This window comes from Carassius gibelio, chromosome B18, assembly GCF_023724105.1.
Source record: "Carassius gibelio isolate Cgi1373 ecotype wild population from Czech Republic chromosome B18, carGib1.2-hapl.c, whole genome shotgun sequence".
In the NCBI taxonomy this organism is placed as follows: domain Eukaryota; kingdom Metazoa; phylum Chordata; class Actinopteri; order Cypriniformes; family Cyprinidae; genus Carassius; species Carassius gibelio.
The window spans coordinates 7,835,073-7,863,003 of NC_068413.1; the positions used below are offsets into that span (position 1 = coordinate 7,835,073).

Here is a 27,931-nt window from a genome sequence, read left to right on the forward strand (position 1 = left end):
CAATCAGTTTAAAAACACATACACAATATTAAATTGATCAATATCACTATGAACTGCACATGCCTAATAATTTCCAACGCTATTAGAAAGGGCTGAATAAGGAGAACTAGGAGACATACTGTAGTCTAGTAACTCACTTTGCAGAAACAGAAACAATGCTAGAAGTTTAATTTACCACAACTTTGCTTTGTCAACACTTTCATGGTCTCAGTTGTGAGAAATGTAAATATTTATAGTTGCATACAGTCATTTTGCTTTACTGCATTTTGAACTGTCAACATTTATTAACTGTAATTTATTAACTGACTGTAATACATTTATGTTGAGAAAAATCAAAACATGCACAATCAAAACAAGACTGAGACATTTTATAATGAAGGCTAATAAACCAGCACCTGTCAAATGAGCTCTGGTGAATCTGTCCAGCTCCATTAGGGATTTTAGTCCAAATTGTTTACCTTAAAGGGTTAATGGATTACTTAACATTTATAAATACTTAACAAGTTTTGCTTATCTGGTCAAACACTTTCAAATGGTTTGGGCCTTTCTTCCGCAAAGCCAGAGGATGCTCTTGAGCTGTCATGTCCAACGAAGAAGATATATACTCTACATTTTATGACATTGGTCCTAATTCAGAGATAACATTAAAGTGCCTTTTTTATATACAGACAAACATATTCAGGATTTAAGGACAAACAGAAAGGATTTAAGCCAATAAAAAATGTAAAAAGTTAAGAGAATTTTTTTATCTGTGATCTCAGATGTTTATCACAAAAAATATTAAATATTTCTATTAGGGTAATGACTCTATTGACTTTATTGATTGTACGACCAGGAAAATACGTTTAAAATAGAAAAATATTAAAATGAGCTTTGAATACAAGAAAAAAACTGTACTGTATTTTCTTCTAACTTATGTAGTTTGTTCATGGTTCTTGAAAATGTCAAGCAACCCATAAATGTTGCCATCTGTCGAATTTGTTTAACTTTTAATGTCAAAAGCAGATATGAAGATATTTTCCCCTTTTTAAAAAAGATGTGTCAGGTTATCCATGCACAGTTATATTATCAGTTTCATTATATTATTTGAATTTATCATAGCTTTTTTTTCCCACTGTCCCCCAAACAGACCTGCAATCCAATTTCTGCAATCAACTAGTTAAGGATTTCTTTAAAAACACAGCCATCCACAATCTGAAATGTATCAGCAAATGTGTTGCAAAATCCTTGACACTCATCATAAGAGCAGCACTTCAAGATTTACTCAGAGGGAAAAGATAGCAATTGCACAGCCTTGGGAAAATATTTGTTATACTGTGGCAGTGTGTGTATATTTTATATATGATTATGTTTGCAATTCTTTTTTAACTCGTGCAACAACTAGAATAATTTTAAGAGAAAATCATACATTGTTTGTTTCTACAAAATACTCTAAGCTGAAGTAATTTATTGTGGAGCAGAAACAGAAAATCCAGCCAAATAGCCTAAGCACTGTAAATTCATTATGAATGCATTAACATGACACAAAGCATATGAATAAACAAATAAATAATGCATGAGGCACTTTCTGCTTTGGGCCATGGTTTGATAGAATCCACTGACATATGTGATCATTTCAAGACTGTAAAATTACTTTACATACTTTATCACACAAGCTTATGTTTATTTCCACAGCAGTGAGGAATTTCTGAATCGGGTGGCTTATTTGAACTTGTTTTCACCCGTATATACACAAAAGCAGGCCTAAGAACTTATAAGGAAATATTCAAGTGGATCCATGCTGTCTAATACTGTGTGTCCAGACAGTTTACTACAAGAGAGATGTGTGCATCTGCATGCAAATGTATTTAGACCTCTACTAAAAAGTATTTTGTTTTCCCAAAAGTGTTTTACTTTACAATCTCTGGATTTCCAATGAAGAAATGGCATTCATTTTTGTCAACTCAGCACTTGAGTCAATGTATATTTAGGTACAATATACAAGGCAAACAGTTCTAATGATAAATGTAAAAAAATATATGTCATTTTACAATATAGTTACAGTACCATGTGACAAACAGTGTGGGAGAAATACAACAGAACTCTACATCATAACACATTCTCTTCACCTATGCAGCACAATACGTGAGATGTCCATTGCTGAAAATGTAGTATTAGTACAGTAAAATTACAAATCAATTACAGTACAATGCCAGTCAAGTTCAGAGTAGACACTTGAAAACAAGTCATAAAGCCTAAAACCGACAGGCGTACTAACACTGCGGCATTCTTTCTTAGCTCATGCATGAACAATTATTTAGTCAGTTGTTTTATTAGGAAGACAAAACCTTCCAATATTTTAATTTGTAACATTTTATTACACACCCAGCCCTAAAATGTAGCTGGCTGTTTGAAAAAAGGACCTGTGCTTTGCTCACAAGAAAGCATTACAAAACTATCGAAAACATACTGTGACATTAAATAGCCATAGAAGTCTGAAATGCATCCAAAAGACCACTCACAAATACAATTGGGCAAGAGGTATTCACTTTCAATAAACTGAAAAAAAAAAAAAAAAAAACTGACAAGGAAACTATGCAGTTCTTACCTGGGATTAAAATTAATGTATACAGATATGTAACACATTTCTAGCCTGAGAAATAGTGCTAGTAATGGCTTCTTGATAACTATGGCAAAGTCAACTTTTGACATGTGTCGGTGCAAAGCATCTTTTAATGCAACGTCGATTTTGAATTTTGGGTGTTGGCAAAGACAACTTCAAAAATCATGCAAAGTACGGATTATTGTTATGATACTATAAACTACTACACACATATATGAACTGCCGTATGATAACACAAAGAAGACCAAAGAAAACATGTTGTTTTCAATGGGAAAAAAATGCCTTGTCTTGTAATTAAGAAAGAAAAACAGGAGATAAACACATTCTGCAACATTACAGAGTCATGTAAACAGTTGTCTTATTATTGCATTTTTCATGTGACATGTCCAGTCTAACAGAGTAATTAGATGGTTGTGAAATTAAGTTTTAATGTTTTTTATAACATCTTTTGACAAAGTCATTTGGGTAAACAAATACTCATAGTGACAGATATGGTCTACACTCACACAAAGACACAAAACTGCATTTAGATGAGGCAGCCAACAATTCCACTCAGGGGTTTGCTGTGAGAATGGTCTGCAATAGGGTGGTTGTTGCTGGTGTAATTTTATGGGGGAATGAGCCAAACAAAATCCAATTTACCCTGGTAAAATTGCGCTGAGCAACAAATAGGAGGAAAATATTGAAAAGGGGAAGGAGGTTTACCTCATTTGTCACTGTACTGTCCAATCACAACACTTCAGAAGATGGGCGAATAGCCACACTGTTCCAGTCCATGCCTCTGAAGAAATGCACTAACAAAACAGAACTACACTAAAGAGACCCTTTTGGCCCAAGGTTGATTGAATAACATTTTTTGTTATCATTCAGTGGCGAGATAGTATGAAATGTTGCTGAGTAGATTCATGCCACAATACATTGTATATTGCAATAGGCAATATTGACCCTGTTTTGGCAGAAAGAAGAGCATGATAAGCAAATATTGAGAGGTATAGAAGAAAAGAGTAAACAAACCAAAAAAATAATTAATTAAATAAATAACCGAAATTAAGTGCTTAAAATTTAGCTTCAAACTACTTTTTCAATGACTATAATAGTATATGTCTGTCTGTTAAAATATGGAAAACAGCTAAAAGAAACACAGAAAAATAATTTCGTAAAACATATATTAACATAAAAAAACAGGACATATTTACTTAAAAGCAAAATTATGCAAGATATTAAGAGTTGTTTTTCAGATTTTTTTTTTTTATGTAAGTTTATTTTTCTTACTTCACTGGCAAATATTTTTTTCCTAATATTTTTTAAGCCTAACCAGACCTCTACATCAAGCAAGAAAAACTTTTAATAAAAGTGTGTGTGTGTGTGTGTGTGTGTGCGTGCATGTGTGTGTGTGTGTGTGTGTGTGTGTGTGCTCTTGTTTTTGTGACATATCAGGACTCAACTTTGTATAATGACATGGGTATGACACAGGTATTACAAGGAGAAGGTGACTTATGAGGACACAACCCACGCTTATAAATCATACAGAATGAGTTTTTTTAGAAAGTAAAAATGCACAAAGTTTCCTGTGAGGGTTAGGTTTGGGTGTAGGGTTGGTGTAGGGCGAATATTCAGTTTCTACAGTATAAAAACCATTACGCCTATGGGACCCCACTTTTCACAAAAACAAATGTGTGTGTGTGCTTGTGTGTATATATATATATACATACACACATACTTAGTTTTACTTATAAATGTGTCTGGGTTGAATATAAGGGGCAAAAAAAAAATTATTATTATTATTTGATTTTTTTTTTTTTTTTTTTTTGCAGTGTATGCCTTGGCCAAAGGAGAGTCAAAACAGTGTAGCTTCTCAGAGTTTTTTTTTGTTTAGTTTTTTTTTTTTTTTTTTGCTGAGGAGTACACATTATGTAGTAATAATGGAAAAAGAGGGTACATACTGTATACAAATATGTACCTTAAATGTCTTGATATATAAAAAAATATTTATTGTCTGAATAGTTGATGTCAGAATTAGCTGAAATGCCTCAGATGCGTGAAATCTTGTACTGCATTTAAATGAGTCTGAATGAATGAATAAATTTGAATAAATAAAGATTTCTCAGGTGAATAAATAATTTAGAAATAAATAAATAGATAAATAAACAGATACTTGTGCCTTTAGCTACGGTTGAAAAAAAGTTCTCATTGATTGGCACCTTGTGTAGTCCAGAGGCTTATGCTTCTAATGATAAGCCACTCTTTCTGACTTGCCGTTACCACAATGCGAACACACTCAATATCAAACGCTATCTTGTGGTCCACATCATGAACCTCAATGTTTCCATTTTTAAACTCCCCTAAAGTAATATAGGCGGAGCACTGCCTTCCCTTTTTGGTTCCTACTAATTTCTCCCCCACTTCCAGAGCTCCGTGATGCAAAATATCATTCTGCCGATCATCCGTTCCCGTGATGATCTTGATTTTGCTGATTTTTGTTGCCTTGTTGAACACTATTACATAAAAGTCCCCGGTGGACGGAGCCTTGCCCCAAAAGTACTCATCCACGCTACTGTAAGCTTTGGCAGCATCATAGCTCTCAAATACATTTATGTTTGTATACAAACTGGCAGGTGGGTTGTCTGGGATATCAAGGGAGTCTTCCTCAAAGTCATCATCCTTAAGTTTATTTTCTGCCCCCTTATAGGAGGAATAGTAGCCCATGTGTTGGAAAAGGGAAGGCTTGAAGCGAATCGCATCCTTCTGGGCCAGTAGGCCTCGGAAATGGATAAGAAGCCAATCGCAAGGCATCTCCTGATAGAACATGAGCAGGAAATGGGCAAGTCTAGGAAGGTCTCGCGAGTGATACATCTTCCCTATGTAGCCCAACTTAGAGAATTCAAGCATCACCCAATATGATCCCTCCCTAGATGCCACCACTTTCTTCAGGGCGGTGAGGAAGTTTCGAGAACAGCGCACATCATCCTCCAACATCATGTAGAAGTCTGACAGGTTGGTGCAGAAGTTGAGCAGGAACGCATAATCTACATTCTGTTTGGAACGGAAGCGTACTCTATCCTCTGGATCATTGTAATTTCTCTTCAGCCCATCCAGTGATGGGTAGTACTCCTCAGGTGCATGGATAACTAGCAGCCGTCCTGCAATGATATGGTGGCCGAACTTCCTTGAGATTTCCTGAACTAGGCTCTCACACCATGCCAGGTCAAAGTCTGCCAAGTGGACCACCACAACGATCTCTTTGAGCTCCTCATAGCTTGATTGGTCAAAAATGGACTTGATGGTTTCCAGCAGATAGTTTCCACGTTTTCTTTTCACAGATGACAATCCAATTGTAAGATACTCTGCAAAAGAACATGAAAAATCATGGAGTAGGAGAAAGTATGCCTTGAACTGATCTGACACCTTGTCTACGCTGTGAGTACTATATTTTTTTTTTACTTATGCAAAAATCTCACTAGACCACATTAAATGTAATCTTAAAGCAAGAAAAAGCTATTTGCTTATTCATTTTGCTTAGGAAGTAAAGTGATCAAATTTTATGGATGTTCAACTTTTTTACTTTTTACATTGTTTTGACATTTCAGAAAAGCATTTTTAAAGAGATCTAGACGTGTGAGGCCTCATTTATAAAGCATGCATATGCTCAGATTTGACCTTAGAGTGTGTCTAAGCTTAAATACATTTGTAAAAACTGCCTTTGACATGGAAAAGTGCTTAGCGTCACATCAGGGTCTGAGCAGACATACAAACACTTTTCTTGTCAGAGTACTGCAGGTTTTTGAAAATGTAAGCTATTCTTGCAGCCCGCTGTTTGGACGATGACAGGTGATCTTTTATCTTAATGACATTAATTAGGAGTCATTTTCAAAGCAGAAAGCTGAAACAGTTCAGTTGCATGCAAGTTCAAGATCATTAGCGATTCGTAGATTTCATATCTGAAAGAGAGACGTATGTGAGTTTTCTGTGCATGCGTTCATTCTGTGAATCAATATGCATATTTGAGAGATGACTGTAAGATCAAATTTAGGATGGTTTCTGTGCAACATTTTATAAATGAGGCCCATGATTTAGCATTTTTAATTGTGCATTTCTTAATTGTGTTCTGTATGTATAGTGGTATGTTTGTGTGTGTGTGTGTGTTCCTTACACATACTGTACACATACAGAAGAAGGCTAATAAAAGCACAAATAAATATATATATTATTTTACTTTGTTTAACCATGTGTGTACTGATAATACAAATGTGTATTTAAGAAAGCGATCTTACTCTTTCGGGGTAAAGGTGTTCCAGCGAGGTAACGATAAGTCACATTGATCATTCCAGAAAAATTGGTGATATCTTTAAAGGTATGAACATATCGCTCTGAGTTCAGTGGATGCATTGAGGTTTCTCGTAACTGACGTTTGTCTTCCTCCTGAAACACATGACATCCAAGACAGACAATTCGAAAGTTTGTCACAAGTCTAAAGAAGTCAATGTTTTTCACAGCATTCCTTAAGTTATAAAGAGACTCCAGAATTTAAGTCTAAATGCTGCAGGCCATTATTTTTGGATGTGGCAATATTCTTGCACGCTCTTGTATAATCTCATTAAATGTAAATGATGTCCTTTGAATAATTAATTGTACACACAATATTACTCACTCAACTTTTTAAATAAATTATCTGGTATTAAATGGTGGCATCGTTGCTAAACTTTAATGTCTTTTACCACACAGGAAATGTTCGCACAAAAAAAAAAAAAAAAAAAAAAAAAAAAAAACGGCTGTGACTGTGTTTGTATTTCAATTATATGGGTTATCTAGAAAAGTGACTTGGGTACAACTTTTGAATAATTCAACAGACAAACACACGCGACATGTTATGATCACAAAGTTTTGATCATAAAGTTGGCCTCATGAATAATAAGTGTGTCTCTTGAATTTGGACTGCCTCTACATCATCAAATTTTAAATAGGCTGCAGCGTGAGCTCTGATAATTATACATGCACAGCACAGCACCGGCAGCCTTACACGCAACATTTGGTAATTAAAGCATATAAACAAAATAACTTTTCAGCACAGAGATAATTAATGCTAAATCACATGCAACAACAGTAGTCAAGTTGTTGTGAAGCCCGCTATTGTCTTGTTATCTGCTCTACTGATGTTGTAAATAAATTGACCTCTGTAATTTACCTGCTGGATTTTAACAGGTAAACAAACTCACCAGCACATAGCCATCTTCGATGTAGAGGTTTATGAAGAGCAGGAAGGTAATGAGAGCCACCAGAAAAGGAATGGTGGAACGTTTCCGGAAACACCTCATCTTGTCCAGGTACTTCAACACCAGTCTCATGTTGGAAACACTGCCGGTGTGATCTGATAGAAAACAAAGAGAAAATACTACATTAGGATGTACAGTATCAATAATATGCTAAATTTGAAAGATAAAGGGCAAGAGCTGAAACACCGACTACATATGGTCATTTTATTGTGCTTTTTGGAACTTGACAATCATAATCGTCTCATATAAAATAAAACCAAAAGGAAAAAAGTAAAAGATAAATCAATCAATCAATCAATCGGTTAAAAATAGGAAAATCAGAACTGTGCACCATTCAGAAATGAATTGAAAATGCATTTGAAATTACAGTTAAATTCCTGAATTTTAATTGAATTTAAGCTAAGGTATAAAACTTAAAGAAGTATAAAATATAAAGGAAGTAACATCAAAGGGATGAAATTTGAATTTAAATATAAGGAAGGAAGAAATTCAAGTATGAAATTTGAATTTAAGGAAGAAGCACATTCAGCGAAATTCATATAACAAGTGTATTTATTTGTTTGTTTTAATATAAAAACAAAGTCAAATGCAAATTACAGGCTTGATAAACTGTAAACGTATTAAAATATTTTAAAAAGCCTTGAAGTCAGATGGACAGACAGATTGGATATCTGAAATATGGATATCTTATCATATTTAATAAATGTTTTGTGGACCAGGCATTTCTCAGAATGCTGTGTTGATTGAATGCATAAACCTGATAGAAGTATACAGGTGCATCTCAATAAATTAGAATGTTGTGGAAAAGTTCATTTATTTCAGTAATTCAACTCCAATTGTGAAACTCTGTATTAAATAAATTCAATGCACACAGACTGAAGTAGTTTAAGTCATTGGTTCTTTTAATATAGTTCTTAAGTATCGATTCCTGGCTATATCCACATCAGATAAGTCTATTTAAATCTAAAATGTTTTAAAAACTCTACAGTAAAAATTAAGTGCAGCTCACTAAAATGATCATGTCTTTATTATTCAGGAAAAACTGCCACCAATTTCTGGCGGTGCAGCAATCGAGAAGCACTTCTTTTTGTATATAAGACAGGGCATTCTCTATAAGGTTACACTAAAAATAAGCAGTAGACTTGTGTGCTTCTAAGCCCAGTAATTAACCGACAATGATGTATAATACATACTTCCGCTGAAGAACACGCTGTGAGGTTAATATCCCAACCTTGCTCACAAGACATTAGCAATGTATGCACTCTGTGCCTTTAAATCCTTTTGTTTTGCCCTTTCTGAGGTTTGTATGTCAAGTACAAAGTATGGTTCTTAAGAGGCTATACTGCAAATGGCATTTCAATTTTAGCTATCTCCATTTGAAGATACATAGTTGGAGTGACTGTCTTTGAAACAGAAGAAAAAACATTTCAGCTATGTGCATAAAATAGGCCCCAGGCATTCTTTTATTCCTGACCTCAAATTACATAGAGTAATCCAAGAATAGAAAGAAGGATGCAAGTGTTTTGGAAGGCTTGTGTGTATCAGCCTTTTTGATGGCTCTTGCTAAGCACCTTAGACCACTAATGGAATACAAAATAACTTTACAGCCGATTCCATGACCAGATGCGTATCGATTCTGCCTACTGCCAACTTGTTTCAACTGGGGATTGTCAAACCAATATTCTGTGAGCTCTTGCTTGTACATAAAAAGCAGAGAACACATTGAGACCACACGTGTGTGGTTTTATATACTATGCCATTTAAGGGTTTGGGGTCTTTTTTTTAATGAAATTAACACTTATAATAAATAAAGCAAAAATTCATTAAATTGATCAAATGTAACATTAAATAGACAGTGAACAGTAAATGCTACAAAAACACCAAATCAGCATATAATAATTATTTTTGAAGAATCAAGTGACACTGAAGAGAGGGGTATTGCTGCTGAAAATTCAGCTTTGTATCACAGGGATACTTCACATTTTAAAATATATTCGAAATCGAAACAGTTATTTCAATTTGTACTTACTGTATTTAAAAGATAAATAAATGCAGCTTTGGTGAGCTTATTTTATAAACATTTCATTTAAAAATGTAAAATTAATGGTAGTGTACATCATATCTTTTAAAAGCATATTTTAATAATTCACAGGATAATGACATTCTTGTCAAATAAACTTTTAATCAAGACACAAGAACATGCTATGCATTAATACACAATTTGTATAAAGACACATCGCATTCTTGGAATATGTTGTACAAATACCAACAATGCAAATACAAATGCATTTATTATAATTGAAGATTTAACCCTTCTTAAACCAAAGGATTATAAAAAAGGCAGAATGTAGACAGAAAAACATGTTGCCAAACTGATAGTTGTACTGCACATTTCATTTTCTTGGGCATTTAATTACACAAGTGGCTGGCTTTTAAATTTTCCAGTTCAAACCATTTAGCATTTTGATACATGCAGGTGGATTCATGTAATGTTAATGCAGAGTAATACCAATATTGGATTGATTCAGCCTGAAAACCTGCTTCATCCTCCACTGGCAGTGAAGTGAGGAGAACCAGAGCAGACCCCTAACGGACCACTGATGGATTTGCATAACATCAAATGGTACCTAATTTAAAACTTTACCTTGCAAACCAATTTGAAGATCATAGAAACTTCTGATTTTAACAAAAAAAAAATTGTTTGTTTTGTTATATATGGTGATATGAATGCTAAAACACATCGAGGTTGACTTAATAACATCTCAGGTTATGCATGTAACAATGGTTCCTCAAGGGAACGAGACGCTGCGTCGGAGGACGCTTTGGGAACGCCCTTTAGCGTGACCACATCTGAACCACATGTGTAATCAATAGTCATAGGCAGGTGACATCAGAGACCAGGAAGCTTAAAAGCATTTACGGCAAAGCAACCATTTAGCCTCTAGGAATGAAGCAAGTGCCGGCAGGGATGCAGGAAGTATGGCCCAAGACACAGCATCTCGTTCCCTCAGGGAACCATGGTTACATGCGTAACCTGAGACGTTTCTCTTCAGGAACTCGAGCTGCATTGGAGGATGCTTTGGAAACAACTATGCCCACGCCGCCAGACTTTCAAATCTCTGCCTTGTGTGGAAGAGCACAGCTAAAGCGAGAAAGGGAGCCAGGAGCCTGACAAGTAATCGGGGACATCCCGCCCAATGGCCAAACTTCAGAAGGAGTGAGTCTTGACCCCCAAGAGAGTGGAGATCAGAGGACTTGAGGCTTTAGGATAGCATCCTGATCCACTGCTTAGCATAAGCTTCTTATGGCCGGAGGCCTCAGCCTCAGTGCATCGTGAAGGGAACGTAAACAGAGGTTGTCTGCCCACTGAATGGCCACCGAGAGGGGCGCAATAGGCCATAATGGCCGCCACGTAGCCCTTTAGGATGGAGTGGGACAACCCTGCAGAGAGAAGGCTTGCAGGATCTCCATAACTGTACTAACCAGAGAGAGAACCAGAGGGGACAGTGCGATGTCTCTTGAGTCACAAACAGGTCCACCTGAGCCTGGCCAAACACTCTCCAATCTTCTTCATCACCTCATTCCCCAGGCCTCGGCCCCTGCTTAACAGGATGTCTGCTCCCATATACAGATGCCCAGAAATGTGAACTACTGTCAGCGAGAGGTGTATGCCCTGGGACCACACAAGGATCTGGTACGCTAGTTTGTACAAAGGGCGTTAGCGGAGACCCCCTTGGTGGTTGATATAAGAGATCACCTCAGTGTTGCGGGTGCGCACCAACACATGGTGACCTCTTAGGTCTGGGAGAAAGTGTTTTAGTGTTCGAAGCATGACCGGCATCTCCAGGCAGTTTATATGCCATGTCAGATGGCGACCACTCCACAGATCGTGGGCAGGGTGGACACTCATGACTTACCCTTCAACCAGTGAGGGACGCGTTCGTCGTTATCATTACACGGAACCAAGAACCAAGGTCTCTTCCACATGTCTAAGGCACGTCTGTTTAATGCTCCGCGTGACCTTTAGTATGCAAAGCAGTTTTGCCCTCTGGGAGAAGCCCTTGGTCTTGAGCCAACACTGTAGGTGTCTCATGTACAGCAGGCCAAGAGTTTTCACATTGGATGCAGTTGCCATCAGGCCCAGCAGTCTGGAACAACTGCAGTAAGGACCTACTCGATCCGAGCAGGAGACATATGTGCCTGCATCGTGGTCGAATCCCACACTACACCCAGATAAGTGGTTCCCTGTACTGAAGAATGCACACTTTTCTCTGCGTTAAGTCTTAACCCCAGTTCTTTCGTGTGAGCGAGAATGACACTTCGATGCCAAACCGCCATCCGCCCTGATTGAGCTAATATCAACCAATCGTCAATGTGGCTGAGTCGTGAAAGTGTAGGGTGAGAGTACAAGGCCAAAGGAAGATCTGGTATTGGTTAGCTTTTCCCCCCAAAAGGAAACCTCAGGAAGTTTCTATGATGAGGAACAGTGAAATACCAGCTGTAGTACACAGACTCTGCGACGCGAGGGGGGACCACATCGATGGACTCCGTCCTCAGAGAGTGTCTATTTCGGTTCCATTACTAGAGCCTGCTCAGGGCACACCAGGTTGGGAAAGACACTGTTGAACTGAGGTGGAGGAGAACCGAACTGGAGCCTGTATCCTCTCTGTGACCCATCGAGACACGTTTGGCATTCGTTTTCACACTGCCAAATAGTCTCCTAAGGGAATCAGCCTCTCGAGAGGCTCGAGATGATAGTTGACGACCCCTCCCACCCCAAAAAAAGAAAGACAATTACATCATCATTTACTCACCGTCATGTCTTTTTCTTCTTCCGCAGAACACAAATGAAGATATTTTGAAGAATATTGGGTCTAAACAACTGAAGAGCCCATTGACTTTCATTAAAAAAAAATTATAAAATAATCAAAATTTTCTATGTTTAACAAAATAAAGACAACCATACATTAGGGTAAATGATGACAGAATAATTTATTTTTTGGTGAATTTTCCCTAAATTCTTTAGCATACCTTGCACAACCATTTGAAGTCTTAGAGGATGAGAAAAGTGAGGTAATATAAAAAGCAAGATAGAAGATTTAATGAAAATGTTTTCTTGAACCAAGCAGACGGTTAAAATGCCATTATAAATGTTTCCAAATATCATGTTGCAAAACTGGCTGCATTTACCAGGTATTCTTCTACCCCCTCAAATCTCCAAGTGTCCAAACACTTCAGACGCACCCTGAGGCTGAAAATAAAACATCCATTATAAATGTATTAAGCTAAGCTGACATTATCCCTCCTCCTTTCATGGATGCAGAGAGAGGAGCTTGTTGACAAACACAAAAAAATCAATTCTGAGCTTAGTGATAGAAAAACAAAAGATTTTATAATGACTGCATTTCTTACCAGACATAAGCTGCAGATATTGTTTGCAAAAGGGAAAACCACCAGGCTGGTACCTTCCTCTGTTGCATAATTACACCTGACAGGGTCTGATTCTGGAAGAGTTGAAATTACAGGCAGCTGCCAAGGACCATGCTTTTGCAGAGGTCTCATTTGAGGGAGTGCTGACGTAAATAACCTGAGGTTCATTCCCACTTCCTGCTGCTCTATAGATCATCACCTCCCGGGGCGAGCAGCTCTTTTAGCAGTCAATATAAACTGTCCATTCAGAGCGATACCGTGGTGCTAAATGAAGCAGCTCAATTAGAGAACGAGTGGAGTAATCCAAAGAGTTGATTTCATAAAAACACAGGCAATCCAGATGGTCCCTCTGACTAACATCAGCTTGTTTGTGCATTACGCTGCGTTCGCTAATGCAAACCGCCACAGTTTTCCCAAACTCACAGGAAGTGTACTTATAAACACCCATTCATTTTAAAATGAGAGCATTGTGCTGGCATCATTTCGAGATACGCATTTACTGATATTTATCCACCATTCTTATCTTTTCACTCTCCTCTTGGTGACGGAGGGAGTGTCATTTCTCCCAGGGTGCCGTCTCTCTCTTTGCCTTGGTGACATGAAATAGAGAATAAACTTCAGAATGAGAAACAAGAAGCTCCCTGGTGAGAGGAAGGCAATTACAGTCATGTCTGATGTGCAGCAAGACCCCATGAATAAGAAAAACAAATCAGTTTACAAAGTTGGAAATGGATTAGATAGATGTTTGAGGAAGGATGTCTAGTAGATTGTGAGAATGCTATGCGATTTTTATTATGTAAATGCACTATGAGAGAATGTGGAATTAGAGAGCACTTGGTTTGATTTGGATTTAATTCAAACACTTCTCGACTATAAAGAGTGAACCTACAAGGCCATGTACATGATGTGGTATAAATCTGCAAGCAAGCAAGCGAGTGTTGTATATTTTTCACAAGCCTGATCCTTTAAGGCCAAAATACAAGCATGTTTGAGCCCGCTAATGTCCTAACAGCTCAGTTTTAAAGTAAATTAAGACTCTAGAGCATCTTGTCACTAAATAATTCCAGTTCTAATTCTTAGAAAGCAAGGCAAAACGCAGCTAAACCCTTTCAATTTCCCTGCCACACACAGCTGAATGCTAAGCTAATGCTGAAATCATGAGCCACCCATATTCTTTCAAATCAAAACAGCTTCCTAAAACCTCCCTCAGCTGTAGCTTTTATGCTACTTGGGACGCAGAGGCGCACCTTGCCTTAATGCGAAAACCTGCATAGAGGAGAGGGGAAAAAAGCCATTTTGACTAAGAGAGAAACAGATTAATAAAGCTGGCAGTAGAAAGCAATTCTTCCACATTTGATCTTGTTATCTGTTTTACATTATTTCCCAAGGGTATGCTGCACCTCGCTGATATACAGCTCTGCGCAAATAATCAATTAAGCCAGCAGATTCTACAGCTTTCTGCTCTTGCTTTGTGTCAGAGTTTCAGCCACTTAAATAGATTTTTCTCTTCAACAAAAGGGCTGAAAAGCAGAAAAAGAGAAACGGCTTCCGACGATAAGAAACACCGCCTCTAGATGAACACTGTGGGCCTCAGATCTGTGAATGAACTTTTGTTAATTAAATGAGTTTCTTTGTGTTAATCAATTTGTGTGCATTGCAGCCTTGTTTACTGAAATTTGCCATTAGGCTTGTTTACAAAAAAAAAAAAAAAAAAAAAATCCAATTATGTGAAGGATCATAGATCTCTATGGAAAATGTGCAATCAAAACTCTTGAGAAAAAAAAATGTCTGGTTCATCATGTTTTTGGTCGTATAAAATAAAAGGTTATGATTTATGACTAATGTATTTAACTATGCTCATATGAAAAGCATTGATTAATCATTTGCAACTGCCCAGGGTACTGACTAAACAATGCCATCAATTATTAGCAGTTGTAAATGATCAGAAAGAAGTGCAATTAAAAGCTACAATTATGATTCTATACAGCTTATAATTAACCCTTTTTACTTTTAAATAAACTACTAAATTAGAATAAAGAGAACTAAATAAATATACAAATGAATCCTGAGCATAGTATAATATTACAAGCCCAAAATACAACTTTATATATATACAGTATATATATATATATATATATATATATATATATATATATATATATATATATATACAGTATATATATATATATATATATATATATATATATATACAGTATATATATATATATATATATATATATATATATATATATATATATATATATATATATATATATATATATGTTTTTTTTAAACCAAACTGTGTATATATATATGTTTTTTTTAAACCAAACTGTGTATACAACCTAATAAACTTTAGTACAGTTTGCTTGCTTGAAATGAAAAACATTTGTTAAAAACAACAACAACAACAACAATAATAATAATTATATATATATATATATATATATATATATATATATATATATATATATATATATATATATATATATATATATATATATATATATATATGTATATATATATTGCTAATTAACAAAACCTAAATGCTGATATACAAATGTAGCAGTATGCCAGCATACTTTTGTTATATAGCACTAACCCAGCATATCTTCGTTTCTCAATAATCCAACTGCTGGTAAATGTCTGTGCGTATGCCAGCGTTTGTACGTGTCTGCTGAAATAGCACCTCCTGACATTGGTTTTGCTCATCAACACATTCTTAAGGCATTAAGATGTTCTCTGGAGAGTTTGCAAGCTTGAAACTGCAGAATCTTCACTAAAACACATGAAAAACATTGTTCAACTATTGCTGACACTGACAGACACAAAACACACAGACACTTGCACATTTCCCCCATTCCTTCAAGGAGACAAGAAATATCAAGTCATAGTTTTCTCTAAACCATGCTTAGTCAAAATAGTTCTAGTTTGTTCCTTTTGCAGCAGGCTGGGAAAGCTGAAGTAGGATTTCTGTTTCTGCGCAAGTGACAATATTTCAACACAGTGGCAACACTTGTTGTCTAGAACTTGAGGGATCTCTTTCCTCACACCCAGGTCTTGAACTTTCCTCTAAAACATCTGACATCTCTCAGTGTTGCATGAAGTTTCATACTTAAACCTTTATGTGAGATAAAAGAATATATTTTGTTTATATCCCCATCCCAAGTATTGGTGGTTATCTATTTTTAGCAACTCTTCTGCACAGAAGGTGGTGCTTTACTGTGAGGATCTGCCGAATGTCTCTCTGTTTTGATGTATGAATAAATCCAGCACCCCGCTTGGATTTGGGCGCAGTCCAGGCTGCAGCAGGCACCAGCTGCACAGGTGGCTTAGCTTCAGGTTGGAAGCTGTGGGAAGAGCTGGATTGATGCTGAATACAAAACATATTCTATAATGGTTTACACATGCCAGTTTCCTTAATTGTAACAATAAAGGAGCCAAACATGCAAGAACTGAATAGAACTGCGATAATGAGCAAATGGGAGAGATTGCATGATTCATGTTTCAATTTCCATTGCATTCCAAGCTTTTTGGTCCTCAAAGAATAAAAATAACTTTGTCAAGAAACAAATGTATGAATGAATCCATAAATCAATCAATTTCTAAAGATTTAATGGTCACACTGTAATGATGGTCCACTGAACGGCAAGTTGTAGATGAATCCAAGTGCAGGTTTATTATTCAGAGTGAAATCCAAAAATCCAAACAAAAAACAAAGACTTGACTTGACTAGACTTGACTTCAGGCATGAAACAACTCCCTAAACAGAGGTTAATACGTTCATTGTAGGTGAGCGAATTGAGAACCCAAGTGCAGCTTTTATTAAATTAAAAAGTGACAAATCAATAAAAGAAACAAACTTGAGTTGACTTAAAATAGACTTGACTTTCGTGATGTTCAGTTCTTGAAAGAATCTTTCTAAAGAGAGCAGCCTGAAAAATGGAGCGCAGCTGTAGGAAAACAAAACTAGAGGTATTTCGTATTACCTGCCGTGAAAGTAACCTATCCTACAGAAGCATTAAAAACTGCTAGATCAGATAACTTTTCTTCTCTTTTAGAAGAAAACAAACATAACCCCAGGTATTTATTCAATACAGTGGCTAAATTAACAAAAAAATTAAGCCTCAATAAGTGTTGACATTTCCCAACATCACAGCAGTAAGTATCGCATCAGACAGTTCACTATAGACCTCCTGAGGAACAGTTCCACTCATTCTCTACTATGGGAGAGGAAGTATTGTATAAACTTGTTAAACCAACAACATGTATGTTAGACCCTATACCATCTAAGCTCCTAAAAGAGGTGCTTCCAGAAGGCATAGATCCTCTTCTGACTATTATCAATTCCTCACTGTCATTAGGATATGTCCCCAAAACCTTCAAACTGGTAGTTATTAAGCCTCTCATCAAAAAAACACAACTTGACCCCAAAGAACTAGTTAATTATAGAACGATCTTGAATCTTCCTTTTCTGTCCAAGGTACTAGAAAAGGTTGTATCCTCACAATTATATTCCTTCTTAGAGAAAAATAGTATCTGTGAGGATTTCCAGTCAGGATTTAGACCGTATCATAGTACTGAGACTGCTCTCATTAGGGTTACAAATGACCTGCTCTTATCATCTGATCGTGGTTGTATCTCTCTATTGGATCTTAGTGCTGTGTTTGACACTCTTGACCACAACATTCTTTTGCATAGACTTGAACACTTTGTTGGCATAAATGAAGGGCATTAGCATGGTTTAAATCGTACTTATATGACCGCCATCAATTCGTAGCAGTGAATGAAGAGGTATCATATCGATCACAAGTGCAGTATGGAGCACCTCAAGGCTCAGTACTAGGTCTGCTACTCTTCACAATTTATATGTTACACTTGGGAGATATCATTTAGGAAACATTGTGTCAGCTTTCACTGCTATGCTGATGATACCCAGCTCTATATTTCTTCACGGCCCGGTGAAAACACGCCAATTTGAAAAACGAATTGATTGCATAGTCGATATAACAAACTGGATGATGAGTAATTTCTTACTGCTGAATTCTGAAAAAACAGAGGTGTTAATTATAGGACCTAAAAACTCTGCTTGTATTAACATAGAACACTGTTTAAGACTTGATGGCTGCTCTGTCAATTCTTCGTCATCAGTTAGGAACCTAGGTGTGCTATTTGATAGCAATCTTTCCTTAGAAAGCCACGATTCTAGCATTTGTAAAACTGCATTTTTCCGTCTGAAAAATATATCTAAATTACGGCCTATGCTCTCAATGTCAAATGCAGAAATGTTAATCCATGCATTTATGATCTCAAGGTTAGATTATTGTAATGCTTTATTGGGTGGTTGTTTTGCATGCTTAGTAAACAATCTACAGCTAGTCCAAAATGCAGCAGCAAGAGTTCTTACTAGAACCAGGAAGTATGACCATATTAGCCCAGTCCTGTCAACACTGCACTGGCTCCCTATCAAACATCCTATAGATTTTAAAATATTGCTTAATACTTATAAAGCCCTGAATGGTCTAGCACCTCAGTATTTGAATGAGCTCCTGTTACATTATTATCCTCCACTTCCGCTGCATTCTCAAAACTCAGGCATTTTGATAATATCTAGAATATCAAAATCAACTGTGGGCGGCAGATCCTTTTCCTATTTGGCACTTCACTTCACTCGCATTCCAATATCCACGTAAAACATAATGTTTTACATAACTTAGCATAACATTACATAGCGTGATGTGATATGACGACCATGTGATTCCTCATATTCTGTTGTTTGCCACTTTTTTATGTAAAATTGATCTACGGGAAAATTTTATTTTGTATTTTTTAACGGGTCAAAGACACATATCCTAATTTAAAATAATCGGTTAATAGTTAATAATCGGTAAATGAGTGTCGGTCGTCGGTTAGGAAAAATAAGCGAAATGAACATCCCTAATTACTTATTTAATTTCTATTATTAACTCCAAAACAACTCAAACATAAAATGTAATTGATGCACAAATCATTATTATACTGTTTATATTTTTTTTGTTTAGAATTTTTTTTTTCAAATATCATACATTTATATTGATTCGTTTTATTATTAAAGGAACAGTTCATCCAAAAATGTTCTGATGTTCAAAATTTCTGAAAATGTTCTCATTCTTAGGAAACTGAAAATGAGGATGACTTTGTTTCTTCATCATTTGGCAAAACATAGCAATACATCACTTACAAATACACAGCATTTTGCTTAACAAGAAATGAACTGTGGGACTAGACTCATGTGGATTAATTGTAGATTATTTTGATGCTTTCATCAGCTGTTTGAACTCTCATTCTGACGGCACCCATTCAGTGCAGGGGATCCATTGGTGAGCAAGTGATATAATGCTAAACTTCTCCAAATCTGTTATGATGGGAAAAAAAAAACTCATCTTGGATGGCCCGAGGGTGAGAACTGTAATTTTTGGGTGAACGATTTCTACAAACAGCATATTTTTTTTATTATAAATCTGATTAATGTACATATAATATTGTCTACTGTAGCTGTAGAGAATGCTTCTTGATATTTGCAAACTGGTATTTGTTATATTATTTTAATGTATTATAGTAATCATAAAAAGTTATTCACCTATAGTGGGTAATGATTCACAACTTTTGATTTGTCAACAGATTGAAACAGATCGAAAAATAAGGTGAATATGGCAGCGTAATTATACTTAATAAACAGCCTTTGCATTGAGCAGATCTGTGATGCTGTAGTTTTTGGAGCTGAGCCACTGACCTCACAATATTTGCCAACCGTTATGGTCTATGTTGTCTGACATTCACACATTTTTTAAATCACAGTATAGCTTCTTGGTTAATATGAGTGACTAATGCTTACTCAAGTCTTTACCTCTCTGTGCCTTTAGTTATGTGGGGCATCTTACAAGGTTAGCCAATTGAGCAAGTCTCTGTCATTGCCATGAGGCAGAGTTTTACCTTTAAGGTCAGTCAGAGACACGGAGGCCTTTGAAATTCTATCAGCAGAGAGTGTAATGAGGAAGAGAGGCATGAGAAATGATTCATGTGCGAGCGAGCCTCTCACAAGCGCCTCTTAGCAGTTAGCACTTTGACCCAGATTATAAAACCAACCCAAACCTCAAAGGGGAGATCTGGAGATGGACCTCAGCGATATGACTTACCCCGTTTCCACTATAAAAAGCACAAATACAGCGTACAGTCTTTCTCATTCTTTTGTTCAATATTATCATTTTCTTTTACTCACTTCCACTTTTTTCCCTGTCTTCTTTTCCACACTTCGCTTCAAATTTTCTTAAGTACACTCAAACAAAACTGCACATGTATGGGTTTTCCTTTCCTTCAAATATAAAACATCCAAGCGTCTAAAAGAGTATGTGTGTGGTGTTTCTGATATGAGAAGTTTTTTTTTGTTGTCCAATATAAATTCATATTCCAATTTTAATGCAATGTCTGTACGGCTGTTATTATTAAAGGTCACCCTCCTTTTGGTCCATTAGACAACAAATCCTCAGAAAACATCACAGGTTCCATTAAGGCCACAGATATGGAGACAAACCTTTAATTTCGCAGAGTGCTTGCTAAAAACCAGCTTAATCATAGATCATAATTTCAGGTAATTTCAAGTTCATTTCATTTCAGATGTCAAAAAGTGGCGATATTGTCACCATTTTGATCCATGCAGGCTTATTTGTCGCATGAATGTACCCACATTATGTCCATGCCACACACTAATGGACACGGGGGACACACAACAGACGGTGTTTCTCTTTGAAACATCATCTGCTTATGTCACTTTTGGACAATATTATGATGAGCCCACATTAGCAAATTTTCTCAGACAAAAATGGTTCACTATTGTCACCAGTGTAGAGACTCATAAATTATAGATCACAAAGAAGATGGACTGGATTCCAACCCCCCACCCCCCACCCCACATTTTTTTTTTTTGCCAAACAACAGTAAATATGAACGTTCCTTTACTTTTAGAAAAATATTTCACACAGTCAGTGATCTCATATTTTGTCTCTTGTTTGGGCAAAGAGCATGCGCGCAATGTCCTTGAGGGGGCAATCTGCGCGCACTGCGAGCGTTTTTCTGTGAAAAAGCTCCGATCTCGTTTGTCATCTGGATCTCGCGGCTCAGGACCCGCCGTTGCCGAGGCACGGAGGAGAATGAGCTCATGGGGATCACAGGTGGATCTCGCTGAGGAGTGTAGAGAGGGACTTTTCCTCTCACACTCTCCGGCGGCAAACGAGAGCGAACTTCGGGAGGAAGATGCGTTGTCATTAACCCATTCTGACACTGAAGTTAGTGCTCTGCTGGGTTCTACCCAGAAAGAGCAGGAGATATTTGAGAGTGGCGAAGAAGCTGAGGCTGAGCCGCTCATTTCTCCTGCTCTGCGTATGGGGAGCTGTTAGAGGTTATGGATCGCGCCGCGGCAAAAAAATAAAAAATAAATAAAAAAAATAATAATAAAAAAAAATAATAATAATAAAAAATAATAATAATAAATAAACTTGCCATGGAAGTGTGCCAGAAAGGTAACGTCGCGAGGTAGCCTCGATGAGCGTTATTTATCTGACCATCGCCCGCCAGCCCAGGTGAGCCTCCCATTCTTGCCTGACTTACATGCAGAAGTCGAAAAGGGATGGAAGAGGCCGTTTATCTCTCGCATCCATCGGTTTCAGCATACAAGTTATGAGAGGATGCCCCCTGTAGAAGAGATGCTGGCTAGCTATCTCTCAGTGGGGGAACATCCTCTCTAAAATCTCCCTCTTTGCCATCTAAGCCCTTCCAGGATACATCCCGCTTAAATGGTAAATCATAAGCAGCAGCAGAGCCCGAACAACAAAGGGGTCCTGGCCCATCTCGATCTGAGGATCGAAGATGGGCGCAGAAGGCTAGTGTCGTGGTTCGCGCTCCTCCCCCGCCTTTGGGCAGGGGCAAGAGGAATCGCGGGTCACGAAGAGGTAAGCAGGGTCTGAGGGATGTGATTCAGACGAGGCAGCGTTCTCGTCCGGATCGGAGCGATACCTAGGAGTTCGTCAATTCCTTTTTGGATGTTTTTAACTTCTGTTTTATTTCTCCCCTGCCTAATTCCCCTGTAGCCACCAGCGCTCCACCTGATCGGGGTTAGGTGGAAAGTTTCTAACATAACAGTCTCCTATTCTGGACCTGTTATGTTTTTGGTTGGTCCTATTTTGATAGTGACCACCTTACTGACAGTCCGGACCAAAAGGGGGCGCCCCGTAAAGCGAGACTCCAGTGCAGGAGGGTGGGGTGAGTATGTAACCCTTTCTGCTTATGGGTGTTATGTTGCTGGTGGTTGTATGTCTACTAAAAACTCTGTGAGTTTCCTTTACAGTGCTCAGTTCCAGCCTTGTGCTCTGGCCACGATCACAGGCTTTCGGCAGGCAGCTGTGCCGCGTGGGTTCACCCCCCAGGGCGCGACACCCACCGCGGAGCGAGTTCCGCGTGCGGGAAGCAAGCGCTCTGCGGTTGCTCGTCCCACACCCCTCCCGAGGAGCCTGGCTGATCGTCAGAACTGGCACAGCACTGCAGGGAATTTCATTGGATATCTGGCCTGGTCATCTTGAGGGGCCGCCTGGCCGCTTGGCGCATCCCTTTTCAAAAAGGGTCGCCTATGAGCATGCTGCTCGGAGCTCTGAGTCCTCCTCTCATGGGAGACTGAATTCTAGTTTTTTTCATCAGAGCGCTCCAGTACTACATACTGCTTTGAGACGCACTGTGAGAGCAGACATCCTGCTGAGGCAGAGGCTGAGGCTCAGGGAATGGCGCCCTTGCACCAAGGTGTTGAAGCAGAGTTAGAGAGGTTGGCCAGACCTGGGTGGATCGGTTTTGCGGCTCAAGAGAGCGTCGCACTATCCCCTCTGGCTTCCTCTGACTCATCCAGCTCCATTGGGGATGGACATGATGGTACAGGCGTGGCCGAGGCTTTATCTGTATGTTCCGTCCTACAATTGCTCTGCTGCCATTCCATCTACGAGCTTCTCTATCAGAGTGCCACGAGAGCCCCTCCTTTGTGACAGGCAAGACTTGGTAATAAACAGTGCTAAGTTCTTAGCCGTATCCCTTTAAAGGAATCTTTCGTGATTCCAAGCCTTCAGCTCGACTCCCGGTGAAATGGTAGAGTTGGTACATAGTGTTTGCCATGATTCTGGCCTGCACTCCCCTCAGCATGGCGGCGTGGGTATACTGTTCCCCACAGTGTCCCTTCAGAGGACGCAGTTCGAAGTTCCCTTGACCGGGAATGTCTCAGGTTATGAATGTAACCATGGTTCCCTGAGAGGGAACGAGACACTGCGTCCTCTAGCTCCCTGCCATGCTTCGGACACAAGCTTCACGAAGAAGATAAGTAACGGGTCCTACGGGCGCGTATTTATAGTCGCGCCGGTAGCGACGTCAGAGGCTGTCGCCGGCCAACACGTTGGCGTTTTTCAAAGTATGCTTCAGACAGGGGTCACGACGAGGTGTTCCCCATAGTGTCCCTTCAGAGGACGCAGTGTCTCGTTCCCTCTCAGGGAACCATGGTTACATTCGTAACCTGAGACGTTTTTTCTTTTCTTTTTTTTCTGAAGAGCCACTTCATTGCCTCCTCAGAAAACAATCCTGATGTTGGTCTTGGTAAATGAAAATAAATTCCAACATAAGTTATCGTTCATTCAGAATGACAGTGAAAGCCATACCATTGTGCAAAACTTCCCTCCCTCTCCATTTATGAGAGCGGAATGGTGGGACAGCACTCTTTCCTAAAAGCTCTGTAAAAAGCCAAGGTGACCGCTGGGTCACAAGTGAGAAATGGGAAAATGGCTGTGGGGTGTGCGTCCAGTAGCAGATAACATGAGAAAGCACTATCTCCTCTCAGCACATTTTTGTGCGAAAGAAAATCCAATGCTATAGCATTCGTAACAGAGACTGTTTCTTGCTCTCTGTCTCTCTATCTGAAATGATGGACAGTTCATTGTTTATCTACTTACAAAGGATACTGCGCATCAAAGTCAAGTGAAATGAAAGCAGACCCACTTGAAAATGTAAATTTACAGCCTTAAATAAAAAATCAACAGCAAAATAAAAACATACAAAAACATGAATGTGAAGAAAACAAAACTGACATTTACAAATACAATAAACAACAGAGTAACAAATATAAAACTGTGTAAACATCAAATGGAAATGTATTTTGAATAATGTACAGCTAATATACAGCTAATATACAATAAACCCTCATGCAGAGCAAGGTTGCCAAATAAAACAGAAAGGGATATGTTCAGATTTATTTTAGTATTTAATATTATATAAAGTTCTTAATAGCTTTTTTTTTAGCTGTTGAACCAACTGAACTGGCAAGGAAAACATCTTCACATCACAGTGGGAATTCATTAAGTATTCGTCCTCCATAAATCTGAATTATGACCTACCAAAATTATTCATACTAATCCATTACTTTTCATTATTTACATTTACATTTCATTATGACATTTTTCTCTATTACTTATTTAAATGAACTACCCTGATGTTTTTTAATTTAATTTAATTTAATCTAATTTTAATTGTGTGAGTGATGGAAATATGAGGAAATTAGAAATTATACAGTATGAAATACAAATGATTTGTGCCATTTAGCGAAACTGGGAAAATTGGGGGGAAACAAACTGCAATATGATTTTTTTTCTACTGCTGTAGAAATATAAGTCTCCTTATCTCCTTCAGTAATGCCTGCTTAGGGAAATGTTCATATGGAGTCAAATGAGGCTCTAAGCAATTTGTAATGCAATCAGTCCTTAATTAACGAGCACAACTCTGCTCATTGACATTTATGCTTGTAGCTGTGTGGAATAACTTCCTGACTTCCACACAACAGTTCATCCATTTACAATTAAATTCCCCATTCACACTTTTAAAGTGAACAGTGTCATATCACAACCTTACACGAAAAGTCACAGCCATTACAACCCAATACAATCATTAATCACTAGTCTGGTCATAAAGAAACAGTTCTTCCAGAACTGAAAATCTAACAACACTCAAGTCATCCAATATTTAGATCAGTTTGTTTCTATACTTTAAAAGATTAGGAGAAACTGAACCCTGTGCTCAGCAATGGGTTCTCTGCAGTGAATGGATGAACAGAATGAGAGTCCAAAAATCGTATAAATAATTTTGTCTACTTGAATGAATTTGCTCCTCCTAATGACTGAAATCAATCTTTGATATGCATATATTGTGGAGAGGTTGAAGTGAATGTGTTGTCAGTGATTCTCTTGTGAATCGTAACACATTGCAAGTTTTTGGGGAAAAAAAGAGAGGAATAAATAAACATTTCAGAATAAACCTGCTGCTGCAGCTGCCTCTTCTTTTGGCTTCCAGTCTCTCTGTTGGCTTTGAAGTTTCCCAGCAAGCCCGAGGTAAAATAACACGCCAAACTTTTTTTTTTACTTAACAAAGGTAAACTTTCAGCAGAGTTTCAAACCACAGGAAGAGCTTACGCTTGGCATCTTTCTGATGTTTAGCACACGCAGCACATGTTCCCTGGTTGCTCTAAGAATCAATTTTGTGTGTAGTCTTCCAGCCTTTCAGAACTGCTCTTCCACACTAATGGCGGGAAAGAAGAACAATGGCCCGTTCTAGTGCAAGCACAACAGAATATTGAATCAGATAGCTGTTAAAGCCAAGGTTCTTTAATTATTGATGATAACAGAAAGGATTTAGAAATTGGAAATAAACCCCATGTTGTATTTAGACACTCATGCACACAATACACATTTTGTTCTTTTTTGATTATTCCTCTCTAGTCTCATTTCACCATCCTTGTATAAAAATACATACATGTTCATATCTTTCAAGCTGCTATGTTCTCACGTTAGTCAAGTTTTCTTTGTAGCCAAAAGTTTATTTTTGTGTGACAATTTTCAGTCATGATTATTAGAATTACAAGATCAAGTACCATTTACAAGTGAAAAGCGTCTAAACTATTCTACACACATTTGTCAGTGGATTTTGATATGAAACAACAACAAGGGATGGACTTTTACACTGAAGGAGGCTTTGTTATGGATTATGGACTTGTATTTGGGCTGAAACGATTGCATTTCTCCAAATCTGTTCCAATGAAGAAACAAACATATCTATTGGATAGCCTGATTATGACAAACTGGATATATTTCATAAATACTCAGAGAACACATTCAGACAGAGATGTATCCTTTGCATTGTGATCACATGCTACTGTAACTTTTATTTCGCAAGAGCAAGGAAATATTCTTTTTCACGATGTGTCCCCTTTAAACATCCCAGAAAAACAACCTGCACAGGCTCTGTCTTGAGGCAAAGCCCACCATAGTTCAGGATGGAAGTTAAGGAGGCCCAGACTTCAGGGAGCAAAAGCAGCGCTCCTGTATTACACATTCTGCTTGTACCCTCACAGCAACCCAGATCCACCTTTGGCTAATTTCCCACAATTTCCAAGCTTCCTGAAAATGAATATGCATTACAGTTGCAGTGAATCCATTTGCACGGCAGAATAATAATGAAGAAAAAGTGCTCTCAAAAATGCAATTAATCTTATGTAAAACGCCTGCTCAATGCCTCTAATTAGATGCCATTTTAATAACTGCGTATGTTGTACAAGAAAGACAGTTTAGCAAAGGTGGTAAACACCATTGTTCATTTGTTTGATGACATAAGAGCAAAAGTAAATGAATTTTGTTTACTGGAATAAAACCAATCACTCTTTTATATGAAATAAACCCTCCAGAAAAGAACTGCAATATTCTAGAAACCCATACTAAATGTGGCGTATTGCTAGTAACAACACATTTTGACTGTGCATTACTATCAAACATAAGATATGCATTCAGAAATACAAAAACATATGTTAATAAATAAATTATATAAAAAATATAAATATATATAAATGCATTTTAAACGTGAAATTGGATTCACATGTTCAGGCATTCAGGCTATGCTTTCCACCAATGTGAGCGTAGCACTGTGGGAGTAGACGCTTTTGGCAAAGGATTACACTGAGCCTGCAGAATAAACCAAACACATAACCAATAGAAACACCAGTCCGTGTCCTAGAAGCATGGTGTCATCATGTTTGTGTTATCCAATTGTAGGTGAAAACAGGGTCCTCCCACGACCGTCTTTGGGATGATAACATCTTCCAACATTATTATACTATTACAGGTCACAGACTGGGTCGACAACTGAGGATTGTGGAAAGGTTACTGTTTCTTTGGACTGTGATGTGAATTGCTCTGTGCTACAGAATGCTCGATGTACGGATAAGGTCTTGGTGATAGGCTGTCAGTCAACATGCATTGAAGGTACCAAAAGGTACTGTATGAAGTAGGTTGTAAAAGAATATTCCGGATTCAGTACAGTTAAAACAATAGCTTTCCCACAAAAGGAAAATTGGCTGAAAATGTACTCACCTACAAGCCATTCAAGATGTAGATAAGTAATAATATTATGGATAATATCATGGTATGAAAGGAGGTCTCGTATTTTAGTCGGGAGCAAAGGTTTGAAGATAAAATATCTTGATCCATTGGTGATGTAATGCTATATTCCTCCAAATCTGTTAAAGAAT

At 37.7% G+C, this 27,931-nt stretch overlaps 1 protein-coding gene across 1 annotated transcript in view; it reads right to left on the minus strand.

Annotated features, from left to right (window-relative positions):
• Window positions 1–1,932: 1,932 nt before the first annotated feature.
• Window positions 1,933–27,931, minus strand: part of LOC127976983 (alpha-1,3-mannosyl-glycoprotein 4-beta-N-acetylglucosaminyltransferase C-like) — a 107,370-nt gene continuing 81,371 nt past the window's right edge. Inside the window, exons 3-5 of the mRNA XM_052581583.1 lie at window positions 7,816–7,967; window positions 6,874–7,021; window positions 1,933–5,946 (exon numbers count right to left, since the gene is read on the minus strand). Of these exons, the coding sequence (XP_052437543.1) occupies window positions 4,790–5,946; window positions 6,874–7,021; window positions 7,816–7,944 (1,434 nt within the window). The 5' untranslated portion in view covers window positions 7,945–7,967 and the 3' untranslated portion in view covers window positions 1,933–4,789. The remainder of the gene's footprint in view (window positions 5,947–6,873; window positions 7,022–7,815; window positions 7,968–27,931) is intronic.